The sequence below is a fragment of the Lycium ferocissimum genome, chromosome 11 (genome assembly GCF_029784015.1).
Source record: "Lycium ferocissimum isolate CSIRO_LF1 chromosome 11, AGI_CSIRO_Lferr_CH_V1, whole genome shotgun sequence".
Classification (NCBI taxonomy): Eukaryota; Viridiplantae; Streptophyta; class Magnoliopsida; order Solanales; family Solanaceae; genus Lycium; species Lycium ferocissimum.
This window is the reverse complement of record NC_081352.1, coordinates 47,398,003-47,421,290: the sequence shown is the minus strand read 5'-3', so window position 1 is coordinate 47,421,290 and position 23,288 is coordinate 47,398,003. Positions and strand designations below refer to the sequence as shown.

General features: G+C 37.9%; 1 protein-coding gene and 1 long non-coding RNA gene across 3 annotated transcripts; both read left to right on the top strand.

Annotated features, from left to right (window-relative positions):
- Positions 1 to 344: 344 nt before the first annotated feature.
- LOC132036452 (uncharacterized) lies at positions 345 to 4,202 on the top strand. 2 transcript variants are annotated; one of them, XR_009409586.1, is made up of 5 exons: positions 345 to 930; positions 1,002 to 1,102; positions 1,189 to 1,326; positions 2,350 to 2,466; positions 3,526 to 4,202. XR_009409586.1 is itself a non-coding variant. In XM_059426797.1 (4 exons), exons 1-4 carry the CDS (start codon positions 855 to 857, stop codon positions 1,601 to 1,603), a joined length of 504 nt encoding a protein of 167 aa, XP_059282780.1. In that variant the 5' UTR covers positions 350 to 854; the 3' UTR covers positions 1,604 to 1,844. The 2 variants fall into 2 exon arrangements, 1 of the variants encoding a protein (XP_059282780.1); XM_059426797.1 differs by lacking the exons at positions 2,350 to 2,466; positions 3,526 to 4,202 and adding an exon at positions 1,415 to 1,844 and having other exon boundaries at positions 350 to 930.
- A 15,779-nt stretch (positions 4,203 to 19,981) lies between these two features.
- On the top strand, positions 19,982 to 20,611 carry LOC132035823 (uncharacterized). The gene is made up of 2 exons (XR_009409444.1): positions 19,982 to 20,099; positions 20,403 to 20,611. It is a non-coding gene; the product is annotated as an uncharacterized LOC132035823 (long non-coding RNA).
- The last annotated feature ends 2,677 nt before the right edge of the window (positions 20,612 to 23,288 follow it).

Sequence of the window (23,288 nt, the reverse complement as noted above, 5' to 3'; positions counted from 1 at the left end):
AGAAGTAGAAGATATATCTTATGCTTTTGTTCGTCGACTCAAGGTAGAGAGTGATGTCTTGATTGCTTTATTGTGGCTTCTTTATCTAGTTGTAGCTTCACACCTACTTTATCTTAATGGTTTTGCGTTCACAGACTGAAGCTAATTGGTTTCTCAGAGACAATGATTTTAAGCGATCGCCATTACTTCAAAAGCTTCTGGATGGTGGTAGGGTGTGTGGCTGATCCCGTATGTTGTAGAGATTTTGTATTTTGTTTCCAAACTATAGGCTGAATGTGGGTTTTAATGGTAACTGATTTGTTGATTTATAGTTAGATCATCAATCAAGGGTTGCTCGTGTTTTCGCTAGCAATCTGCAGGAGTCGACGACCAAAGAAGATGAAGAAATTCTCTCTGACAATATGACTAAGACTGCTCCGGTTTCTTTTCTACTGATTTTATTCAACTTGCATATCATTTACTTGCAAATTTTTATTCACAGAATTGAGTCGTATTATAGAAGATGTATGTTCTGATATTTTTGACTTTCTAGAGACAGTATTCGCCGCAGCTCCAGGTAGAGAGTGACTTCTTTGTGCATTCTTTAGTGTGTTGTGGTTGTAGCTTCACTGTTGCTATATCCTTATGGTTTTACGTTCATAGCCTGACGACGGTCACAACAAATTCTAGTACCTGCCCGACCTTAAGCAAAAATTTCAAACTCAGGAGGTTGGTCTGGGGTGTTTTAGACCCCTTATGTGGTATAGACTGAAGCAATGTTGATTAGCTGTAGTGATTGTATTTTCTTACCAAACTATAGGCTGAATGTGTGTAACTGAATTGTTGGTTTACAGTTTGACTTTGCTATTCAATCAATGGTTTCTCATCTTGAGTCTGTTGATAGCCATACACAGTTGTCATGGATCAAGGAACTTAGAGAATGGTTCTCAGGTATGACTAAGACTGCGCTTGCTGAATTTATTTAACTTGCATATCACTTATGTGCAAATTTTTATTCACAGGTTTCATTTCTGAAATAGATGATCTTGAATCTATTGATGTTTGTCTTCTACTTGAAAGTATTAAACAGACAACGGAGACATCAGGTTCACAAGAGCTCAAGGTAGAGAGTCATGTGTTGATTACTTCTTTACTGTCTCGTGATCGTAGCTTCACACTTGCTTTATCCTTATGGTTTTGCGTTCATAGTTGGAAGCTGATGTGAGTCTCATACATATTATATCTGACTACTTATCACGCTACTCATTGGAACCTATTTTCGTGATTAAGCATGAGGTGGTGCAAGTTCTTTTAGACCTTCTGGAAATAAATAGTGTTTGTGAGAAGGTATGTTTTAAAATTGGCAGACCCCTATGCTGTATAGACTGAAATTATGTTAATTAGCAGACTGATTGTATTTTCTTTCCAACTATAGGCTGTGGAGGAACTGCGAAAAGTTGCTTTCAACGGTGTAAGTCATGATAATGCTCTTTGGCATGGGACTTTGGATACTTTGCTGAAAAAGTTGGAAACTGCCAATGTTTCAATGCTGAGAAAACTCAGGTTTAGTATATCAAAGCTTTGTGGAGGCAAAATAGAACCTCCTTTTAGTAAGGTCAGCTAATGACTGATGAAAAGTTTTTAGGCCTGTAATTATGTGATGCAACGATATTGGTTTTCTTAAGCATTCAAAATAGGTCGAACTTAATGGATGCTTTACATTACTGATTATAATTCAATTGTTAGGTGAGACTAGCAATCAAAGCTCTTCGTAAACTTGTCAATGAAAATGTTGATCAAGAGGTGCTAAGTAATGCATACGACGCACTTTCTTACCTTTCTGGTACAATAGATTATTCCTGCCGTACATTGGGTTGAGGTTTTGTTGAAGAAGAACTCGATTTTGATTATGCAAGCAACAGTGAGATTGTTGAAGCCTTCCGTGAGGCGGATGTTCTTCCAGTGTTGGTTAAGCTCCTCATGTGAGTGGGATGTTTTAGTTTCTCATTTAACCCACTTCTTCCAATCTGACTTACGATTGAATATGATATATGCGTCAATTGATGTTTCAGGAGATACAACAGTACTTCAATAAACCGCCCTTCCATACATACTGTTCTATTTATTAGTAAAGATAACGACAAAAAGGAGATTTGCATACGTGGGGTGCGAAAATGGTCATTTATTTTTCGTTCTTTCTTTTTTGTCCTGTCAAACTATTATAACATACTCCTTCCTTCAAAGTGCTAAAATAGTTCCACACTTGAAAATGGATTTTTTTATTTTGTTATTTATTTCAATCTTCTGCTGAAGTGTTGTTACCTCAGACATGCATATTATTTGTTTTGACTAACATAGTCCGCAATACAGGGCTAGGAACAACACTTCATTGATTGCCTGTCAAGCTTGCTAGATAGAGAATTAGAGGAAGAGATGGTCTGCGCGATTATAGCAAAGATTACTTATGAGAGCATTGTGTGGGCAAAGGTATGTCTTCAAGATTTAAAGGACAGCTGTGTACATGTCTTCTCTAAGGAGTTTGCAAATCTTGGGTGGTCAAATAGGGAGTTCTTTGCATTTGTACCCTGAACCTATGCATTACTTTTTGATTCACACCTTATCATTTTTGTGTGTGTGTGTGTGTGATTTACCCCACCTTAGTATATTCATTTCTTTGCAAAATCGTGAAAGAGTTCATTTTACTTGGGGGGCGAAATAAGAACTATATTTTGTCAAAAAAATTATAAAGAAAGAAAGAAGTTGCCTACAAGAATGATGTAATCAGTAACTGATTTGTTATCACTAGGCTCCTGCTGTAAAACTATAGGCTTCTTGGGAGGGAATTTGTGTACTGATTCTTCTATTATCTGTTTCTTGCTTACTTCATAATATGACTTGTAGCATATGACTTAAAACATTTAGTCAAGGATTAAAAAACACGTATTAGATAGCGATTGCTTGTTTTGGAAAATGTTTTCCATGTAGTACTTTCTTTTTTTAGGAGAATAAACTTTGTATGTAGGCATGTCAAAGTCAAAGATACTGAAGTTTAACAATGCACAAAGGTAGTGCATCAAATATATTGGCGTTATAAATTTAATAGTTTGATGACTACTGAGATTTTCTGGGTCTGTACAAAGACGGAATGGATGTAATCACACCTCCGTTGCCTCCTCTTCTCTCAGACATGGATTTCTACATTACTGATAGAAATGCAAATCAACTTCTCTTACATTGATTTCTACATTACTGATAAAAATGCAAATCTCCTGTAGCTAAGAAAAGTTTACTTCTTCAAATACCTAATTGCTTTTGGCATATGGCGTTTATGGATTTTCTTTTCGTTCTAATTATTGGCTTAATCCTTACAATGATAGACAGAACAGTTAAAAACCAGTGATTGATGAACTTCATGTAAAGTGATATGATGTGGTGATGAGTTGTTGATTTAGGTATGTGGGTTTCAAGTTTAACCTCAAGCTGGAACTGCGGATGAATTTAAATCTAAAACCATGTATACTTGTGGTTGGTGTTTGAATTTCTTAGGCTGTATTTGAGGCTGGTTTAATAGGTCATCTGCGCAAATTGCTTGAAAAGAAAGGAATAATGGGTATTGCCGCTGTTGCAATTGCAAGGGCTATTGATGGTATTGTAGATGATGAACAGGAGTATGTAACCTCTTTTCCTTGATAAATCATCTCTGATATATTGATATTTGAACTCTCTCTCAATGTTTTCTTGTGCTTTTGGCTTTAGGTCCTTGGTGGAGTGCTGCATACGTCCTCTGTGTAATTATGTTGATGCCGATGATAATTATGTGTTGTGGCTAGTCTAACAGGAATAGAAAAAATATTGAAGCTTTGGGAAACAAAAAGGCAAATTATTGTGGCAAGAATGTTTATGCTCAAAAGATCAAAACGTTTGGGAAGTTCGAAGAATTGGAGCAAAATAATGCATTACGAGTTAAGGAAATGGAGATGAAATACTGTCCGTCAAAGCAGGGGTGGAAGCAGAGGGTGCAGGGGCAGAGGGGCGGAGGCAGAAGATTAAGTAACTTGCATTATGTTTCTAGTAACCTTTTCCTTGACATACTTTCATCTTCATATGACAACAGTTAGCGGAAAAAGGAAAGTGATAGTTTTTGACAAATCTCTTTATTATTATATTCATATTTCTACTTTTACTATCTTATAAATGAGAAACAACCACAAGACGCTTACTAACCACGAGGGTACCATTGGAATTTTAAATTGTTTGTTTTATGCTCGCGCATTCATGTGTGTACTTTGGGTTGAGTCATGAATGGACCAAGAAATCAGTTTGTTGGCATTTAATTCCCTTTACATCCGGGCCTCGGGGTTTCCTACTTTATCTCTGTATTCCTTTAGCTTTTCTCTTAGTTTTTGTGAATCCACTATGAGCCTGTTTTGGTAAATCTTCCTGCTGTCCGTTTCGGTTCTACTATGTCACAGGCACCAAAGGGATGTTTTCCTTGCCCGTGTACTTTTTTTTGATAAGTCAATTGTTCAAGGATGCCTTGTAATGCTGGTCACTGATCACGTGATGGAGCATTTCTGAAAGTTAAGGCTTAATAGCACCTCAACCGTTTAACTTCCAACTTTTTGAACTATTAGAATGCATACCTCAGGTAATGATTCAGGAACAGGGTGTTAGATTAGAATTTTGCAGATGGCTTTTTGATAACTGCATAAGCTAAGTAGCAATAGTTTGGTGCAGAGTGAGTGCATTGATCTGAATTAGAGTTGAACTTGGTTTGCTAGTCAAAAATCTATGGAAGGAAAATATTGAAGCTTAGGGTAACTATAGGTTGGCTGTGGAATTAGAGTTGACTTGGTTTGCTAGTCAAAGAATTTATTGAAGGCAGATATTGACTGTCTATACCTTCTAATTGGTGTCGTGCTATTTGGATTTCAATCAACAAAACCAAACTTTTTTCTTCTTAAAGAAGTAGGAAATGTTGATGTTTACAAGAGTTTTAGCTTGATTGAAATCTAGATTATTTTGTATGGCTATCCCCCTCTTGTTACCTGTATTTCACTGGGCAAGCAAATCTTGTTAGTATCTTGTACAGGCAGAATTCAATACCTTATTTGTTTGAGTAAAAAGACACTTCGGCAGTTTATATTTTGTGAAGTGGTTATTTCGATAAATTTAGAATATTGTATGCTTTACAACAACAGAAACATACCCAATGTAATCCCATAAGTGGAGTCTGGGGAGGATAGAATGTACGCAGACCTTGCCTCTACCTTTATGGGGTAGAGAGGTTGTTTCCAATAGATCCTCGGCTCAAAAGAGAAGTTTTTCGGAGCAGGGTTGCAAGAAAAATATGAAAGCAAACTATCAAGGTATAAAGCAAATGAAGCAATAGATAGTATTCATAGTAATACACATTAAGGAACAAGAACATTGTATGCTTTGAGTCTTATTAAATCACCATGCCAATTATAAAAACAAGTTACCCAGATCTTCTTTGCTATCCTGCTAATACAGTCTAGGCCAAAATTTGTCTAACTTGCTAATCACTTTTAATTTCTAGCATTCCATTTGCTTATACTCAAACCTTAAGGAGTGCAAAGCGCTATTCCCAAGTATGCCTTCTCTTGGCCTTCACCTTGTCATTAGTGGAGGGGTGTCATCCAATTGTTTCAAAGTATTTGAATTGTGTGGTTCAACTTCATCTGCATTATTAGTTGCCACCTTGAAGGGTGTTAAGTTACCTTTCTATAGGCACTTGAGAAGACAAATGACACACATACTTAGGAACTTGGTCTGCAAACTTTTCTTTATATAACTGCAAGGATAAGATTTATGATCTTTTATGTCTCCTCTTCCGTATATCAATCTTGTTACAGGAGCACCATTTTAGAAGGTGTTGGATGTATCTGGTTTAATCGCTCAGAAGCCAAGGATCGTGAAATTGTTGCACACAAGTACGTGATATCAGAAGAATCATTCTAGACATTTGATTCGGCACTGTTTTTTCGTACAGATTTTAATTTTCAGGTTGAGGCATCATGTTGAAGGGGCCGATAACAACCCTCTTCTTATATTCCCCGAGGGAACTTGTGAAAATAACCACTATACTGTCATGTTCGAAAAGGTAGAACTTGTGTAAATAACCACTACACTGCCTTGTAATGCAGCCACAAGATAAGTTAAAAGTTTCGTTTAATATTAGTACAAAATAACAACAGCAAGTGTCCATAGGTCTTTAATGCTTGAAATATCAACGTCACTTTCCCAGTATGCTAGGACAGGTATAAAGAAGGCCACAAGACTTTGCATAAGTTGTCAATCATGGTTACCCAAAATAATTTCTTATTATTGTCCTCTTGCCTTTGTCGAGCACCATAGAGTTTCGGATATTTCATAAGAGGCACGAATCCATAGTTAGGTAGTCTCCATTATGAACCACTAACATTGTACCTGCAACTTCAGTCAGAAATTATCAAACAATCTGGTTAATTTCCCAACATACATTACTCATTTTGAGAATGTATTACTCATTTACTACTTAACTCTTCATAGCTACATTACAACTAGACACGAGCCATTGAGTATTTTAAGCTACTACATTACAACTAGACACGAGCCATTGAGTATTTTAAGCTATGTTTCTTTTTAAAGCTTAGAAAGGTTTAGTGCTAATGCCTAAGGGTAATTCCTATTGAACTGTTCTAACTTACCAAGTCCTAGAAATAGTGAGAAGCTGAGAGAGAACTGTACTCTTGCTATAAGTACACTTAGCAAATAAGAAAGTATAGATAGTCAGAAATTAATGTCACCAACATTGTCAACCATTAAAAGTTCTGCAATAAACTAACATTGTTATTTGCGGTGTTGATAATCTCTTTATAAAGTGATGCCGAATGGGAACTTAGCCGAAGCTAGTAAATCACGAGACTCAGACTGAACCCTGTATTGGTATAGGATGAAGTTGAGGCAAAAACGATAGTACGAGTGAAAGCGAGGACGATTCCAATAATCTCCATCCCAATATAAATGAATTTCTGGCACTTTCTTATGATCCAAAATGAATGAAATTTTCAAAGTGCAAACATGTATTAATTAATTTTTTCCAAAATTATCCTTCTCTTTAATGAGTTTTTCCAGGCTTAAGCTGATTCTTTCAGAAAGCCTTTTGATAACCTTACTACTAATAAAAAGGGGAAAGATGCACTCAATCCGTTGCTTCTTGCTCCAACATAGGAGAAGGGGCTGACGACCTTTTTCCACAGGCTGCTATGCTTGTCGGCAGAATCAGGGGTGATTATATAACCTATTTTTGAAAAACATTGTAAAAATTATACAGAGTTGCTTGATGAGCTGGTGAATTTCTCTCTAGCAAGCTTAAGAGTAAAGTAAAGGCAGGAAAGGTTATTCAGGAGTGTCACCAAGAAATGGGCTCTGCAGTGTTTGTTTCTACTCATCACAGAGCGAGTTTTTTCAAGTGAATAGTCTCTAAAAACAATGTTCCTATAAAGGATAATTAGTAGTAGAAGACAACAACAACAACATACCCAGTCTAATCCCACGGGTGGGGTCTGGGGAGGGTAGAGTATATGTAGACCTTACCCCTACCTTGGAAGGTAGAGAGGTTGTTTCCGATAGACTCTCGGATCAAGTAAAGCAGAAACAACACCAAGATAGCAAGAAAACTAGAGCAGAAGAGACAACAAGTAGTAATAGAAAACTAAGAATAAGAGATACGAGAATACTATGTAACACTTGAGCTAAGAAAACCCAATAAAATAGTAAATAAAAGGATAAAAATTAAAGTTCAATTCATAATAATTAGCAAAACTTCACCTAAAAGATAATCTGGATATATAAGGACTATAACCAACTAATGGGACAAAAAGGAAAATAACAGACCCACTCATCCAGGGACACGTGTGACCCTAGGCCTTTTAGGATACTTAGGCAACTATCTACTAAGACTTGGGTTAAACAAGACCTAATAAAAGTATTGGGCTTCAGCAACCAACCCAACGACCAAAATAAACAACCCACTTAACTTATAAAGGGACCCGGCCCATTACATTCCACTACCCTTAAAGAACCTTGATAGATTTCAAGGTTCAAAGTTAGGGAATTGGGATCGGAGAAATGACGGGTCTTCCCAGGTGGCCTCCGACGATGACAAATTGGCCCACTGAACCAACCATTCTGTTTCCATTCTATTTCGCTTCTTCACGCTCCTCTGATCCAATACAGCCAAAGGCTCAGTCAAAATTCGTCCGTCATTAGCACAGTAAGGTGGATCTTGTGAAGCAAAATTTTGGTCCCCGATCTTCTTTTTTAGTTGTGAAACGTGAAAAATGGGATGAATCTTGGATCCTGGTGGCAGCTTGAGCTCATAAGCAACTGAACCAATTTTTCGAACAACCTCGTATGGTCCGAAGAACCTGGCAGAAAGCTTCAAGTTCCGGCGTATTGCGACAGAGCTCTGGCGGTAAGGCTGTAATATTAAAAATACCCAAGCACCTACCTCAAATTTTCGTTCGCTCCTTTGGTTATCTGCAAAATGCTTTATCCTATTTTGTGTCCTGAACAGGTTATCTTTTAAATGCTTGTGTAAAAAAAACGCTCCTTCTTCTCTCTAACGTCTCTTTCTCTCTCTAATGTTAACGGTCGACCTGTACGGGCCTGCGCCCACCCGACTCGAGCGGGCACCACCGGATCAATCTTCGACACCGTCCAGCAACACCGCCATCCTAACCCCCTCCACCACCGCTACTCCTCTTCTGACCAACAAAACTACCATCCCTTCCCTTACCGATAAGGAACCCACCAATTCTAGTGAAACCCATCTATCAATTTCTGATGCCTCTTCATCTGAGAATGAGGCTAATGATGTTGAATCCGGCGAACCTGTCAAAACCTCTCCAACAAATGAAATTGATTCTGAGCAGCCAACAAACCCCAAAGAATCTTCTTCTAATTTCCCTAAAATATCCTCCAATTTTGACAAACAGTCCAATCAAACCCTCAATAATTCAAATCAAGAAATCAAAGCAGGGGACAGAGAAAAAATTATTACCAAGAAAGCTTCTACCTCGAGCTTTAAGAAACCCAATGAAAATTACATCTCCAAAGCCTCTTTTGCTGCGACTGTCCAGGGAAAACTCGCGGATGAGGCTAAGAATGTTACGCCAGTAACGATCACTCATGGAACTCATCTAGGTAAGCCGGCGGTATTTTTTAACGCTCAAGACTATTTTGTAAATCTTGCGGATGCTTGCAAGCTCACTATAGTAGGCAAATTTACAAAGGGTAAGCCTTCGATGGATGAAATTAGAAAGATTCTGGCCGCAAAATTCCATCTAAAAGAAAGTGTCAGAGTTGCTTATTTTGATCCCCAACATGTCTACTTAGACTTTGCTAATGTGACTGATTACAATCATATTTTTTTTAAGAATTGGATTCACATAGGCGATTCTCCCATGAAAATTTTAAAATGGTCTCCTGATTTTAAACCCGAAAGTGAAACCACCATTGCTCCCGTGTGGATTCTCATTCATAAGCTCCCATGGCATCTCTTTCGTTGGGATATAATTTCTAAAATGTTAGTTGCTGTGGGTGATGCTGTTGCCCCGGACATGGCTACCTATTCCAAATCTAGAGGTAATGTTGCCAAAATTAAAGTTGAGATTGATTTGCTTAAGCCAAGACTTGATCAAATATGGTTGGGCTTCACTCGGTTAGATGGTTCCGAGGATGGTGTGTGGCTAGACATAGAATATGAAGATGTTCCTCACTATTGTCTATACTGCAAACTTCAAGGGCATTTGCAAAGCCAGTGTAGAAACAAGGCTAGAGATGACATAATTAAAGCTCATAAACAGGAGGAGATGATCAAAGATAAGAAGAAAAATGATGACAAACCTCAAGATGATGGGTTTACTACTGTCACCAGAAAAGGGAAAAGAAATTATCAAAGAATCAAAAATCAGGGGAACAGTGAAGGTGACCCCAATATTAGCCATAATAGAAACAATCACAATCCTAACAACAATCAACCAAACGATAAGTCCAGGGAGCCTCAAGGCGCGGACAATCAGCACCAACACGAAAGTCAATCGCAAACCCAAACTATTCAAGGTAAAGGAAATGCCAACCATCGACCTGATCAGCTCAATACCAACAAGAAGACTTCTCATTCCAACAAAATGATCACTGGAAACACCAATAAACAGAGCTCCAAAGGCAACAACACTAGCAAACAAACTGTCACTATCAGCAAGAATGTCAACAATCAGGGTGATAAGAAGCAACATGACAAAAAGATTGGAAACACCAATAATGTTGCCACTGGAAATCAGAAACAAGGGTTGCCAAAACAGATGGGGAAAACTTCTGACAAAACCAACACTTCCAGCCACTATAGCAACAAAGTTCAATACCATTCTCAGGTCCAGGCAGAATCAAGCAAGAAAAATCTCATGGAGAAACAACATCAGGCTCAAGGTGAACCAAAAAAGAATAATACTATGGACAAACAACATGAAAGTATCAAAGACCCGCAGAAGCTGAACAAAGAACAAATCAAACAACACCAAAAACAGTCTCAGAAAAAAACTTTGGATCATATTCCCGAACACCCAAGAGAGGCACAATTTTCTGAAAGGAATGCTACAAACAGACAACAAAATAAAGAATTGGTTCAATCTCAGGAACTTCAGGCTATGCAAATTCAGGAAAGTTCTGACTCAGAACCACCTGATCCAAATGAGGAGGATAATCAATCCAGAACCATTAAGGTGGCTAACCCCAAAACTCTTCAAACCAATTCATCAGAATCATTTGATGATGAGGGTACTGAATCTGGTGAGGAGGACGAAAGGGTCACTGACAAAGGAAGATGAATATGAAAGTCTTGGAAAAGACTATGTTGCAAGCTCTGAAGGCAGTGATGAAGAGGCCAACAAACTTTTAGATACTTTTGCGCCCCCCATCTTGGAAAAAGAAGTTAACCAAGTATTTGGGGAATTATTGACAACTCAAATCTTTCTCCTAGAGGTGGAGGTGGCAGAAGAAACAAAAGATACACCAAAATCAGAGGGGTGGCACCACTGCCAATACTACTGTGACTAGATCACAGGCAAAAAGTGCTTCTTAATTTTTCTTTTTTGATGATTAAGTCTCTTATCTGGAATGTCAGGGCAATCAAGACTAAAGGTGCCCTTGAAAGACTAAAAATAATCAAAGCTTCTCAAAACATTACTTTTCTTGCCCTCATGGAACCTTTTACCAAAGCCTCAAAGATCAACAGATACAAAAGGATGTTGGGATTTGATTATTGCTATGCTAATTGTAATAATACAATTTGGATCTTTACTGATATTAGTCACAACTGTTTGATCAAAGGAGATGAAGAGCAACTTTTAACTTGTGAGCTGGTTTGGAATGATATCACGATTATGATGTCTATTGTCTATGCCAAATGCAAAGCCCATCTCAGAGTTAATCTCTGGGGCAATCTTAGGGTCTGGTCTTCTATTATTACTACCCCATAGTATGTGACAGGGGATTTTAACTGTATCATTGCCCCAGAGGAAAAGAAAGGAGGCAACCCTCACGTAAATGGCCAAGAGCTTTCCTCTCATTGATTGTATGATGGATTGTAATCTTGTTGACATGGGTTACACAGGCTCCAATTACACCTGGTGTAATAGAAGAAGCTTTGAAGACAGAATTTGGAAAAGGCTAGACAGGGTCTTAGCCAATAATGAATGGATCAGGACCTTTCCTGACTCTAATATTACTCATTTAATTAGAACCGGTTCTGATCATTCACCACTATTTCTTTCCTTCTCTGCAGGTTATACTCAAAGGACTAGATACTTCAAATTCTTGGATTTTTAGACTGAACAAAGTGACTTTCTTGATATTGTCAAGCAAGCATGGGACATTCAGGTTCGGGGTAATCCAATGTGGAGAATGCACTTGAAATTGAAGAGTGTTTGCAAGCATCTCTCATGGTGGTCCAGAAACTGCATTGGAGATATCTTTGAAAACACCAAAAAGCTAGAAAAAAAGGTTAAAGATCTGGAAATTGCTATGGAAAACAATGTTTCTAGTAGTACTAGGCAAGAATATAACAAAGCTAATGCTGAGCTGATTAAACATCTCAAAATTCAAGATTCTTACTGGAAACAAAAGGCAGATTAAAATGGTTCAATGAAGGAGACCGCAACACAAAATTCTTCCATTCTGTTATCAACAGCAAGAGAAGAAGATTGAGTCTCAAAGCTATCAAGGATGATGATGGGAATTGGATAGAGGGAGAGGATCAAATTGCTTCAGAAGCTATTAAATTCTTTCAAAATCAGTTCACTCAGGAGGACTATCAACCTGACTAGAGCATTTTGGATCTCATCCCAAAGAAAATTACCGTGGAAGATAATGAACTTCTAACTGCCCTACCAACCCTAGAAGAAATCAAACAGGTGGTATTCTCCATGAGCAGTGGTTCAGCACCAGGACCCGATGGAATCTCAGGTAAGTTCTACCATTCATGTTGGGATATTATATCTACTGATCTTTTTAATATGATCTTAGATTTTTTTTCATGGTAATGACATGCCTAGATCCTTCACCCATACTTGTCTTATTCTTTTACCTAAAACTGAGAGTCCTAAAACCTTTTCTGAGTTCAGGCCTATAAGCTTGAGCAACTTTTCCTGCAAAATTGTGTCTAAGCTTCGTAATAAAAGGCTCACTAATCTCATGAATACTATCATTTCCCCTAATCGAGCTGGCTTTATCAAAGGGAGAACTATCACTGAAAATGTGATACTCACCCAGGAATTGGTTCACAATATCAATAAAGGCCCTATAAATGAGGGTAATGTTGTCCTGAAATTAGATATGACCAAAGCTTTTGATAGGGTCTCTTGGACCTATCTTTGTAAAGTTATGAATTGTTTTGGTTTCTCTGATAACTGGATTCATATGGTTAAAAGGCTTATCTCTAACAACTGATATTCCATTAATATTAATGGCACCAGATATGGCTTCTTTAACTCTAGTAGAGGTGTTAAACAAGGTGATCCCTTATCTCCCTCCCTCTTTGCTATTGGTTCTGAGCTTCTGTCCATCCTCATGGATCAATTGACTAATGAAGGGTTCAATCCTTATTTTGTAGATAATAACTCTCCTAAAATTACTCATTTATGCTATGCCGATGATACCATTTTATTTTCTTCTGCTGATCCCCTTTCCCTTAAAGCTATGATGCATAAGTTATCCATTTATGAGCTGGTTTACGGCAAAAGGTGAATAAGAATAAATCATGCTTTTACACTAGTTCTAACACCTCTTTTTCCTATATCCAAAATTTTCAAAACATAACAGGTTTTAAGCATTCTCTTTTGCCCATGATTTATCTTGGTTGTCCTATTTACACTGGTAGGAAAAAGATTTGCCTTTTCACTGATATGGTTGCTAAGATTGCTAGAAAGATTCAATGGTGGCAAGGAAAAATGCTTTCCATTGGTGGGAAAGCCACCCTTGTTAAATTTGTTTTGCAATCGGTTTCTATTCATCTTTTGTCTGTTTTATATCCTCCTAAAGCTATTATGCACCAAATTGAAATGATTTTTGCTAACTTCTTTTGGGGTGACAATTGTGGTAAACACAAGCACCACTGGAAGGCTTGGGATAAACTATGTTTTCCCTAATGTGAGGGGGGACCGGTTTTAGATCTATTGAAGATATTTGTAAATCTTTTTCTGCTAAGCTTTGGTGGAATTTTCGATCTCAAACCAACACTTGGAACTCCTTTCTAAGCTCCAAATATTGCAAAAGGATTCATCCTGCTGCTCAGAATAAGAACTATCTCCAATCTCACCCTTGGAGAAGAATGCTCGACATCAAAGATACTATCGAGCCTCACATTTTGTGGAAAGTTGGCTATGGGGATATCTCATTTTGGTGGGATAACTGGACTGGGTTAGGTCCCCTAGCCAATTTTGTTAATCACTATCCAAGAACGGGTAAGGTAAAAGTTTCTGATTTTTATTACTATGATGGTTGGGATGTCATTAGACTTCAACAACTGCTCCCTATTAACATCATTCAACATATCACCAAGCTTAATATCAATAGAAATGTTAAGGATTATGCTATTTGGACTCCTGTCCATTCTGCTAAATTTAATTGCAGTTCTGCTTGGAACATCTTGAGAAATCACAATATCATTACTCTCACTGGGAAGAAAATTTGGCATAGGAAACTTCCTTTCAAGGTCTTATTCTTTATGATGAGAATGCTTGAAAATAAGCTTCCTACTGATGATGCTATTATGAAGTTTGGTATTCATGGCCCTTCCATTTGTAACTGCTGTCCAAAAAAAAAAAGTTGAAACAGTCCAGCACTTGTTTTACGGACAGTGACTTAGCTATCAAAGTCTGGAAATTTTTTTCCGACTCCTGTGGCATTACTCTTAAGTTTGATAATCTTAGGTTCAATATCATGCAATGGTGGCTATTAGAGCCAAAAAATGGCATTCATTCTGTTCTTGTGCAATGCCTACCAACAGTCATATGTTGGGAAATTTGGAAAAGCAGGTGTGCAGCCAGATTTGATGAGATTAACATCAACAGCTGGTATGTTATTCAACAGATTAGGCATCTTATGTCCTTGCTTCTCAGCTCTGAATTTCCTTATCTCAACACCAATAGAACTTGGACGTGTGTTTGTGATGCAATTGATAATTGTAAGCCTAAGCTTTACGCAAAAGTTGTTATCTGCGAAACCAAACACTCCCTCTTCAAACTTAATGTTGATGGTGCTCCAAAGGTTCCACAGGAAGAGCTGGTGGAGGGGGAGTTCTTAGGGATTACACAGGCAACATGATAATGGCTTACACTGAGTTTTATGGTCAAATCAGCAACAATATTGCTGAAGCCAAAGCCATCCTCACTGGGATTCGATGGTGCTCCTGCAATAACTTTCATTAAGTCATTATTGATTCTGATTCTCAAATTATCATCAATATGATCAACAAGATTATCAACCCCTCTTGGCAAGTGTTGGAGATTCTTCAGCAAATATGGAACTTTAGCTTTACGGGGAACTACATATTCCAACATTGCCTTAGGGAAGGCAACATGGTGGCTGACAAGTTAGCTAATTGGGGTGAGCTCACCGGGAGAAACATTTTCTTCAATCAAACTGTCTCTTTGCCTACTCAAGTTAGAGCTCTTTTGAAGAATGATCAAGATGGACTTCCTTGTCTTAGAATTAGACATGTCAAAGGACACTATACTTTTGTATAACTTTGTCCATGACTCACACTATTTGTATCCTTTTTTCTCATGCTTTTTACTTTAGCATAGGTCACTTCCTTCACCTGGATGAGCTTTTCATCCTCAATGTAACTCAAGGAGGTTTGGCCAAAAAGCCACCTCTTGTACTCTCAACTTTTGCAGTGAAATCCACAGGTCGGGGTCTATACCTAACCCTCCACCAATAGGTGGTTTATAAAAAATAAAAAAAAACAGGTTATCTTTTAGTACTTTATCCATCAATTGTCAGTCTCGGAGCAACTGATCCACTGTATCTAGCTTGGTCTGGGCTAGGGCTGTTCAAAACCGACCGCTACTGATAACCCAACCGCAAAACTGGCTTATTGGCTTATTAGTATTGGGTTATCGGATTAGCGGGTGGGGAATGGATTTAAATTTTATAACGGCTTATCGGTGCGGGAGACGGATTACTCAATTTTCTTATTGGGTAAACCGTTAACCCGTTAAGAATCTGTTATATTTTATTATATTTTTATCCCTAAACATATAAAATATGTATGGTAATTATAATTTCTAAACATATAAAATATGCATGGTAATTATAATTTGTAAACTTAAAATAAGCCTCAGCAGGCCAAGCCCATTTAATTAGTAAATAAGGCTGCAATAGTTGCAACAGCCCATTTAGAAAATAACCCTCATTTAATCATTTTACTAAAGAGTAGGAACTGCTGTAGTGCCGTCATTTTCCACTCAACTCATTTTCCACTCAGTTGAACTAATGGATTCCTAGGGTTTTTTTTTGCTTTTTACACGGCGTCAAGACTGAAGAGAAGATCGCAAAAGTGGGCTGCATTTGTTATTAAACCACAAGTCCACAACAACTCAAAGAACTTCTAGTCTGCTACTACACGCAAGGTAAATTTCGAGTTTATTTTTTTCCACTTATGATCGTAAATTCGTAATGGGTTTTCCCCTTCTGATCCATGGGGTTTCCTCTATTTTGCAACTTTTAGAATTCTCCCTAGTCAATACTCCATAAAGACACATATTTCCTAGTATTAGCAAGTAGCAACTTCAAGTTCACACCACTGTTCAATAAAATAAAAAACTACAAATCAATTTATTTGGCTCAATACATGAACTGCAAGGTCTTGTGTGATCGATTTATTTTTGCAAGAGTTTCATTTGGCTTGACTATCTGTTCATCTATTTCCAGCCCTGTGATGTAAAGTTGTTGCATTTTTTGCTCTGTTTCTATTTTCAATTTTGCTTCCACTACCATAATGTGTCTATGTTGTATTTGGATTAACAAATTCTCTATTTTTCTGTGCTATGTGTATTTTTCGTTACTATTTGTTGTGCCGATCATATTTTGCCTGTTCTAATTTTGGTTGTTTATTGAATTGTTTTTTCTTATTACAGGGACTCAAAGTCTTAAACTTGTAGCATGGCTGAACAAAGTGATAAGGTGATAGGTGAAAGTGAGGCTTCAAATGCAGTAAGTCATGCTGAGATAACTCTGTCAACTAGTGCTAAAAAAAAGGAGAAAAAGGTGCATTGCTTGGGATCATTTTACGAAGTTGAAACTTCCGAAGGTACGAAAGCAAAATGTAGCCATTGCTATAAGTTGTACTATTTTAAGTCAAGAGATGGTACGTCGACTCTTCTTGGTCATTTGTTGACATGTCCTAAACTTCCTCGCTCCTCTTGTTGATAAAAAACAATCAACCATAGGCTTTAAATCTATTCGGGGGTAGTCAAGGTGATGTAGGTCATTTGTCTCTTGGAAATTTGACCAAGAAGAGTGTAGGAAGGCTTTATGTCGTATGGTAATAGTTGATGAGCTTCCTTTTAGCTTTGTCGAAAAAGAAGGTTTTAAAGAATTTATGAAAATGGCTCAACCTCATTTTTGGATCCCTTCCCGTAGTACTGTAACTAGGGACTGTTTTAATCTGTTTAATGAAGAAAAGCAAAAGTTGAGGAGGTATTTTATAGAAACAAAACAGAGAATTTGTATTACCACTGACACATGGACTTCTATACAAAGAATCAATTACATTTGTATCACTGCCCATTGGATCGATTGTGATTGGAACATGCGCAAGAAAATACTTAATTTTTGTCCTATTATTAGCCATAAAGGTGAAGATATGGCAAATGGTATTAGTAGGTGCTTACGTGAGTGGGGGATAAATAAGATCTTTACTGTCACAGTTGATAATGCAAGCTCAAATGATGTGACAAGAAAAGAATTGTCTAAGCAATTAACAAAAATGGGAACTAATTTGATGAACGGTAATCACCTTCACGTGAGGTGTATGGCTCATATCATGAATCTTGTTGTCCAGGATGGTTTAAAAGAATTCTCTTTGTCTATTGAACGTGTTAGACATGCAGTTAGATATGTTAGGCAGTCTCCTGCGAGGTTGAAAAGATTTCAAGAAAGTTGTGACGATGAACAACTCAGTTGCAAAAAATCTTTATGTTTAGACGTTCCAACTAGGTGGAATTCCACCTATCTGATGTTGAGTAGGGTGTTGAATTTGAGAATGCATTTTCAAATTATGCTTCCGTGAAATTGGCCTAAGACATTATCTTGAAAATTCTTATGTTGAAATTGGAATCACTAGCAGGTGAACTTTTGAGTAGTGATTGGGTCCATGAAAAGAATTACGAGATTTCTTGAGATATTTTATCTTCTTACTTTGAAAATATCTGGATCACGTTATGTTACGTCAAATATTCATTTTCTTGAAATTTGTGCGGTTGCTGTTTATTTGAATCAATTGATGGCAAGCGAAGACACTGGTTTAAGCGATATGGCAAAAAAGATGCAAGAAAAATTTAATAAGTATTGGGGAGATCCAGCAAAAATGAACAAGATAATTTTCATTTCGTGTATTTTAGATCCTCGTTACAAGCTTGAATCAGTTAGCTATGCACTTGTAAAGATGTTTGGGGAAAAAGGGCCATCTATACAAGCAGAAGTAAAGAAGTACATGACTTCATTATTTAGTGAGTATGTAAAATCCAACTCAAAAGGCGGCGTGCTTCTTGAATCTTCACCTTGCTCTTCTTGGACACTTCTACTTAGGGCTTTCTAGCGATCAAGTAAGTACCCAAAGTACAGGACTTTTAGAATCACTCATGAAAGATCTAAAGAACTATAAAACAGCGAGTGGAGGTGTGGATGCTAGAACGGAGTTAGATAAATATTTTGGTGAAGAAACTGAGGATGATAGTAAAGAATTTAACATCCTAGACTGGTGGAAAATGAACTCAGCTAGATTTCCTATTCTTGCTGAGATGGCTCGTGATGTATTAGCTGTACCAGTTTCAAGTGTGGCATCTGAATCTGCATTTAGTACGGGAGGACGTCTTGATTCATTTAGGAGTTCATTGACTCTAAATTAGTGCAAGCTCTAGTGTGTCTTCAAGATTGGCTTCGAAGTGAAAAATTAAAACGACTTTGTTAGCGTTGAGGAAGATCTTGATAATCTCGAGCGGCTTGAACAAGGTAATAATACTTTTTATTATATTTGTTGTATATTATTGTTATAAATGGTTTATACTTATTACATGACTCATTATGATAATTTTCTCTTGATTGCTTGTGTGTGGAAAGACCCTACCGTAGTTGACATATAGTACAAGGTGACTTTCATAATGTTCTTTATCTTCTCGTTGTTTGTTTGAATGCACTTAAAATTTTACATATTAACAATTGTTTTTTATTGTAGGATAGTTCTTTGGTTGTTTAACGAATAGAAAAAGCACCAAAGAAGTGCGAAAGAAGTTGTGCAAGGAAAAGCTCTTATGTACTGAAAGAAGTTGTGCAATTCTGTTTTGGTTCTTGTTAGTTCTTCCAACAATGTGATGCTCTACTGAGTCTGGGGGGGCTCCTTTGCTTTTGTGATATTTTGTATTATGTACTAAGAAAAAGCACCTGCAACTGCAAGGGACAAATTAACACGTATTGGTAACTGGTAAGTGTATAAAATTTTGAAAGTGATGATTATTTTTGCCTTTTCATTAGTATTAGAACTGCAGATTGGACATAAATTTTGCCTGATGACTTGTGCTAGACTTATAAGAGCATTTTGGATGTTAATCTTTGGTGTATGGTAAAAGGACAAGGAGAACTGCTTACTGCTTAGGACAAGGAGAACTGCTTAGGTGAAGGAGAACTGCACTTAAGGAATATTTACCAAGTATTAGTCATTACCAAGTAAATCGGTGCCTAAGCAAGACTTTTTCACTGAAATAAAGAAGGAAAACTAACGGACCAAATACAAGTCCTTTTGTCAGCAAAAAGGGACAAAATGTTCCTTGTTGCATGAAAAAATGCAGAAGCATTTCACAAGATCCAAGTTCATACAGAGCTCGCAGATTGGCATATTCAGTAGTCCAGTAGGAATATTTACATTGGCATATCCACAAGAGTACTTGTACTAGTCCAGTAGTGGACTAGTGGTAACCAAAATAAAAGATTGAATGTGGTAACCCATACTTAACCGATACACCGCCCGATAACCGTCCGATAATTGCTAATCCGATACTTAACAACCGTTATCTTATAGGTTGGCTAGCGGATAGTACTTTTAAAAGCCGATAACCGATTAAGCCAACCGTTAACATAATAATCCGTCCGATCCGCCCCCGATAAGCGACCACTAGTCCGGGCATCTAATTCAAAGGTTGGGCGAGGAGGATCATAGTAAAAAGAGCTTTGAATGGTGACATGCCCAAAGAGCTGTGGAAGTTCAAGTTATACCAAAATTCAGCTTGTGCCAACCATTTACTCCATTCTGTTGGTTTATGGCCCGTCATGCATCTGAGGTAAGTTTCCAAGCATCAATTTAACCTTTCTGATTGACCGTCGGTTTGGGGGTGGTAGGAAGAGCTTGGCTTTAATCGAACTTTGTAATCCGCCCGAACAATTCCACAGAATGTACTAACAAAAATCGGATCACGATCTGAAACTATTGAACTGGGTAAACTATGTAGTTTACACACATTATCAAGGAATAATTGTGCAATTTGTGAAGCGGTATAAGGATGGGTTAAGGCAAAAAAATGGGAAAATTTTATAAATCTATCAATTACCACCAAAATGGAATCTTTTCTACGTGATTTGGGCAGGCCACTGATGAAATCCATAGCCACATGTTCCCAAGCTCGAGTTGGAATTGGTAATGGCTGCAATAATCCGGGGTAAGAAATATTTTCATCTTTGTTTCGCTGGCATATTTCACACTCCCTAATCTGTTTTTTCATATCTTGTAATAAATTGGGCCAGTAGAAAATGTTTCTGATTCTCTGTTGAGTAGCTAACACACCCGAATGTCCTCCCCATGGTGTGGAGTGTAGTTCAGTGATGAGTTTTTTCCTTATTTGACCATTGCTTCCTACCCAAACACGTCCTTGGTGTCTAAGAATGCCTTGCTGCAATTGGACCCCCGTGCGCATTTGGATCGAGAATGAGTGGGTATGACGTCCTGGGCCTGTTGGTCACCTTCATAACTTTTCACAACCTCTAAAACCCAGCTTGGTTGCACGACCGTAATTCCAATGCATGCTCCTTCCTCAAACTTTTTCGATAAGGCGTCGACAGCTACATTTTCCGCCCCTTTTCTAAACTGTATTTCGTAACTTAGGCCCAACAATTTAATCACATCTTTGTGTTGTAAAGATGTAGTAATGCATTGATCCTTAAGAAATTTGAGGCTAAAATGGTCAGTTTTAATCACAAAATGGTTGGGTTGCAAATAGTGGCGCCATTTTTCCACTGCATATAATAGTGTTATTAACTCTTTTTCGTAAGTGGACAATCCCAAATGTTTTGGCCTGAAGGCTTGACTGATATATGCAATGAAGGCCCCTTTGGGCCAAGACGGCCCCAATCCCTTTACCACTTGCATCTACTTCTACGACAAAAGGCATGCTAAAATTTGGCAAGGCCAATACAGGAGCTTGAACCATCGCTTGTTTGAGCTACTCAAATGCCACTGTAGCTTCCTCACTCCAACAAAACCCACCTTTCTTCAACAAATTTGTTAATGATTTACTAATCGAAGCAAAACCCTTAATAAATCTGCGGTAATACCTTGTAAGGCCCAAAAATCCCCTTAATTCCTTTATGCTTTTAGGAGTGGCCCAACTTAGCATAGCCTCCACTTTTGGAGCATCAGTACTAACACCATTAGTTGAAATTATATGACCAAGGTACTCAATTTTTTGTTGAGCAAAGCTACATTTAGATCTCTTAGCAAATAACTGGTGGGCTTTTAATAGGTTAAAAACAATCTGCAAATGCTCCACATGGTCGTATAAAGAGGTGCTATAAATTAGGCTATCATCAAAAAATACTAACACAAATTTTCTTAGAATTGGGCTAAATATTTGATGCATCAGGGCCTGGAAGGTGGCTGGTGCGTTTGTAAACCCAAACGGCATCACTCTAAACTCCCACAACCCATGATGGGTCCTAAACGCGATTTTATATTCATCCCCCACCTTCATTCTAATTTGGTGGTAACCTGAGCGCAAATCTAGTTTTGTAAAATATTTAGCTCCAAACAATTCATCTAACAAGTCTTCCACCACCGGAATGGGATATTTATTTTTAACCGTAATTTCATTGAGCTTACGATAATCAACACACATCCTCCAAGTTGAATCCTTATTTTTTACAAGTAATACCGGTGAAGCAAAAGGAGACACACTGGTTGTTACCATCTTAGCTTTAAGCATTTCAGCCACAATAGTCTCAATAGCATTTTTCTGGTCAAATGAATACCTGTATGGACGTAAATTCACTGGTTTAGCTCCTGGAATTAACTCAATCGCGTGATCACTGGGCCTGGTTGGTGGTAATTTCTTGGGCTCTTGGAATATTTCTTGGAATTGGCCCAACACTTCTAAGACCTGTTGTGGAATTAATTCTTGTTTCCCTTCCTCACCTATCATACACAGTTGGGCAACATAATTACACTGCCCCGTATGCAAGAGTCTGTCAATTTTCTTGGCATCAACATCAGTGATTGGGCTTGATTCCTTATGGCCCAACAGATGCACCACACGAGAGTCCTTCATAAAAGTAATACTTAGGGGCTTTGTGTGTAAAGCAATTGGAGCAACTATGTCAATCCAATCCATGCCCAGCACAATGTCACAACCACCCACCTTTAATAGTTTAAGGTCAAAAGAAGATTCCAAGTCATGCATCTTCCATTTAAATGTTGCTACTTTCACTTGCGTGGGCCTTGGGAGCCTTTTAATTTTGTCTGCCGTAACTTCTACCAATTGGGGATCCACAAAGCTATGAGTGGATCCACTATCCACTAACACAATGAATTGGTTTTTCTTGGCCCAACTCAAAAGTTTAATGGTTGAAACACCTTCAGTATGGCCCATAATAGCATTCAGGGATACCTCACCTTGATCATGTTCCTCCTCTTTTTCCTCCAAATTTTCTTCAGGTAAGGCCTCCTCCGCATCACAAAAAACCTCTCCCTCCATTACGTTAACCATTTTGGGCTTACATTGGTGACCTGGATGATATTTGTCCAAGCATTTGTTGCAAAGATTTTTGGCTCTCATTTCCTCAAGGGACATTTTTTTTGGGGCTAGGTTTCGTAGGGTGACGACATTGGGACTTTTAGTAGAGATGGGATAATTGTTGGGCCTGGGAGTTTGGTTATGAACTCTGGCAGCCCATTGTGAATTTATTTGTTGGTAGAGGGCTTTGAAGGACTGTTCGTGCAATTTAGCACAACTATAGGCCTCCATCAAGGATTTTGGGTTGGCAAATTCCACTAATGGCATAATATCCTTAAGGCCACCAATGAAACATTCAACAAAATAAGCTTCCCTTAATGATGGATTGTTTAGAGAAATTTGACAACGTAATTCCTCAAAACGTCTTTGGTAATTTTCTACGTCAGTAGTTTATGTTAGTCGATTGAATTCCGACGTAACACCACGAACTGCGGTTACCAAATCTGTGGCAAACGTCTACACAAAATT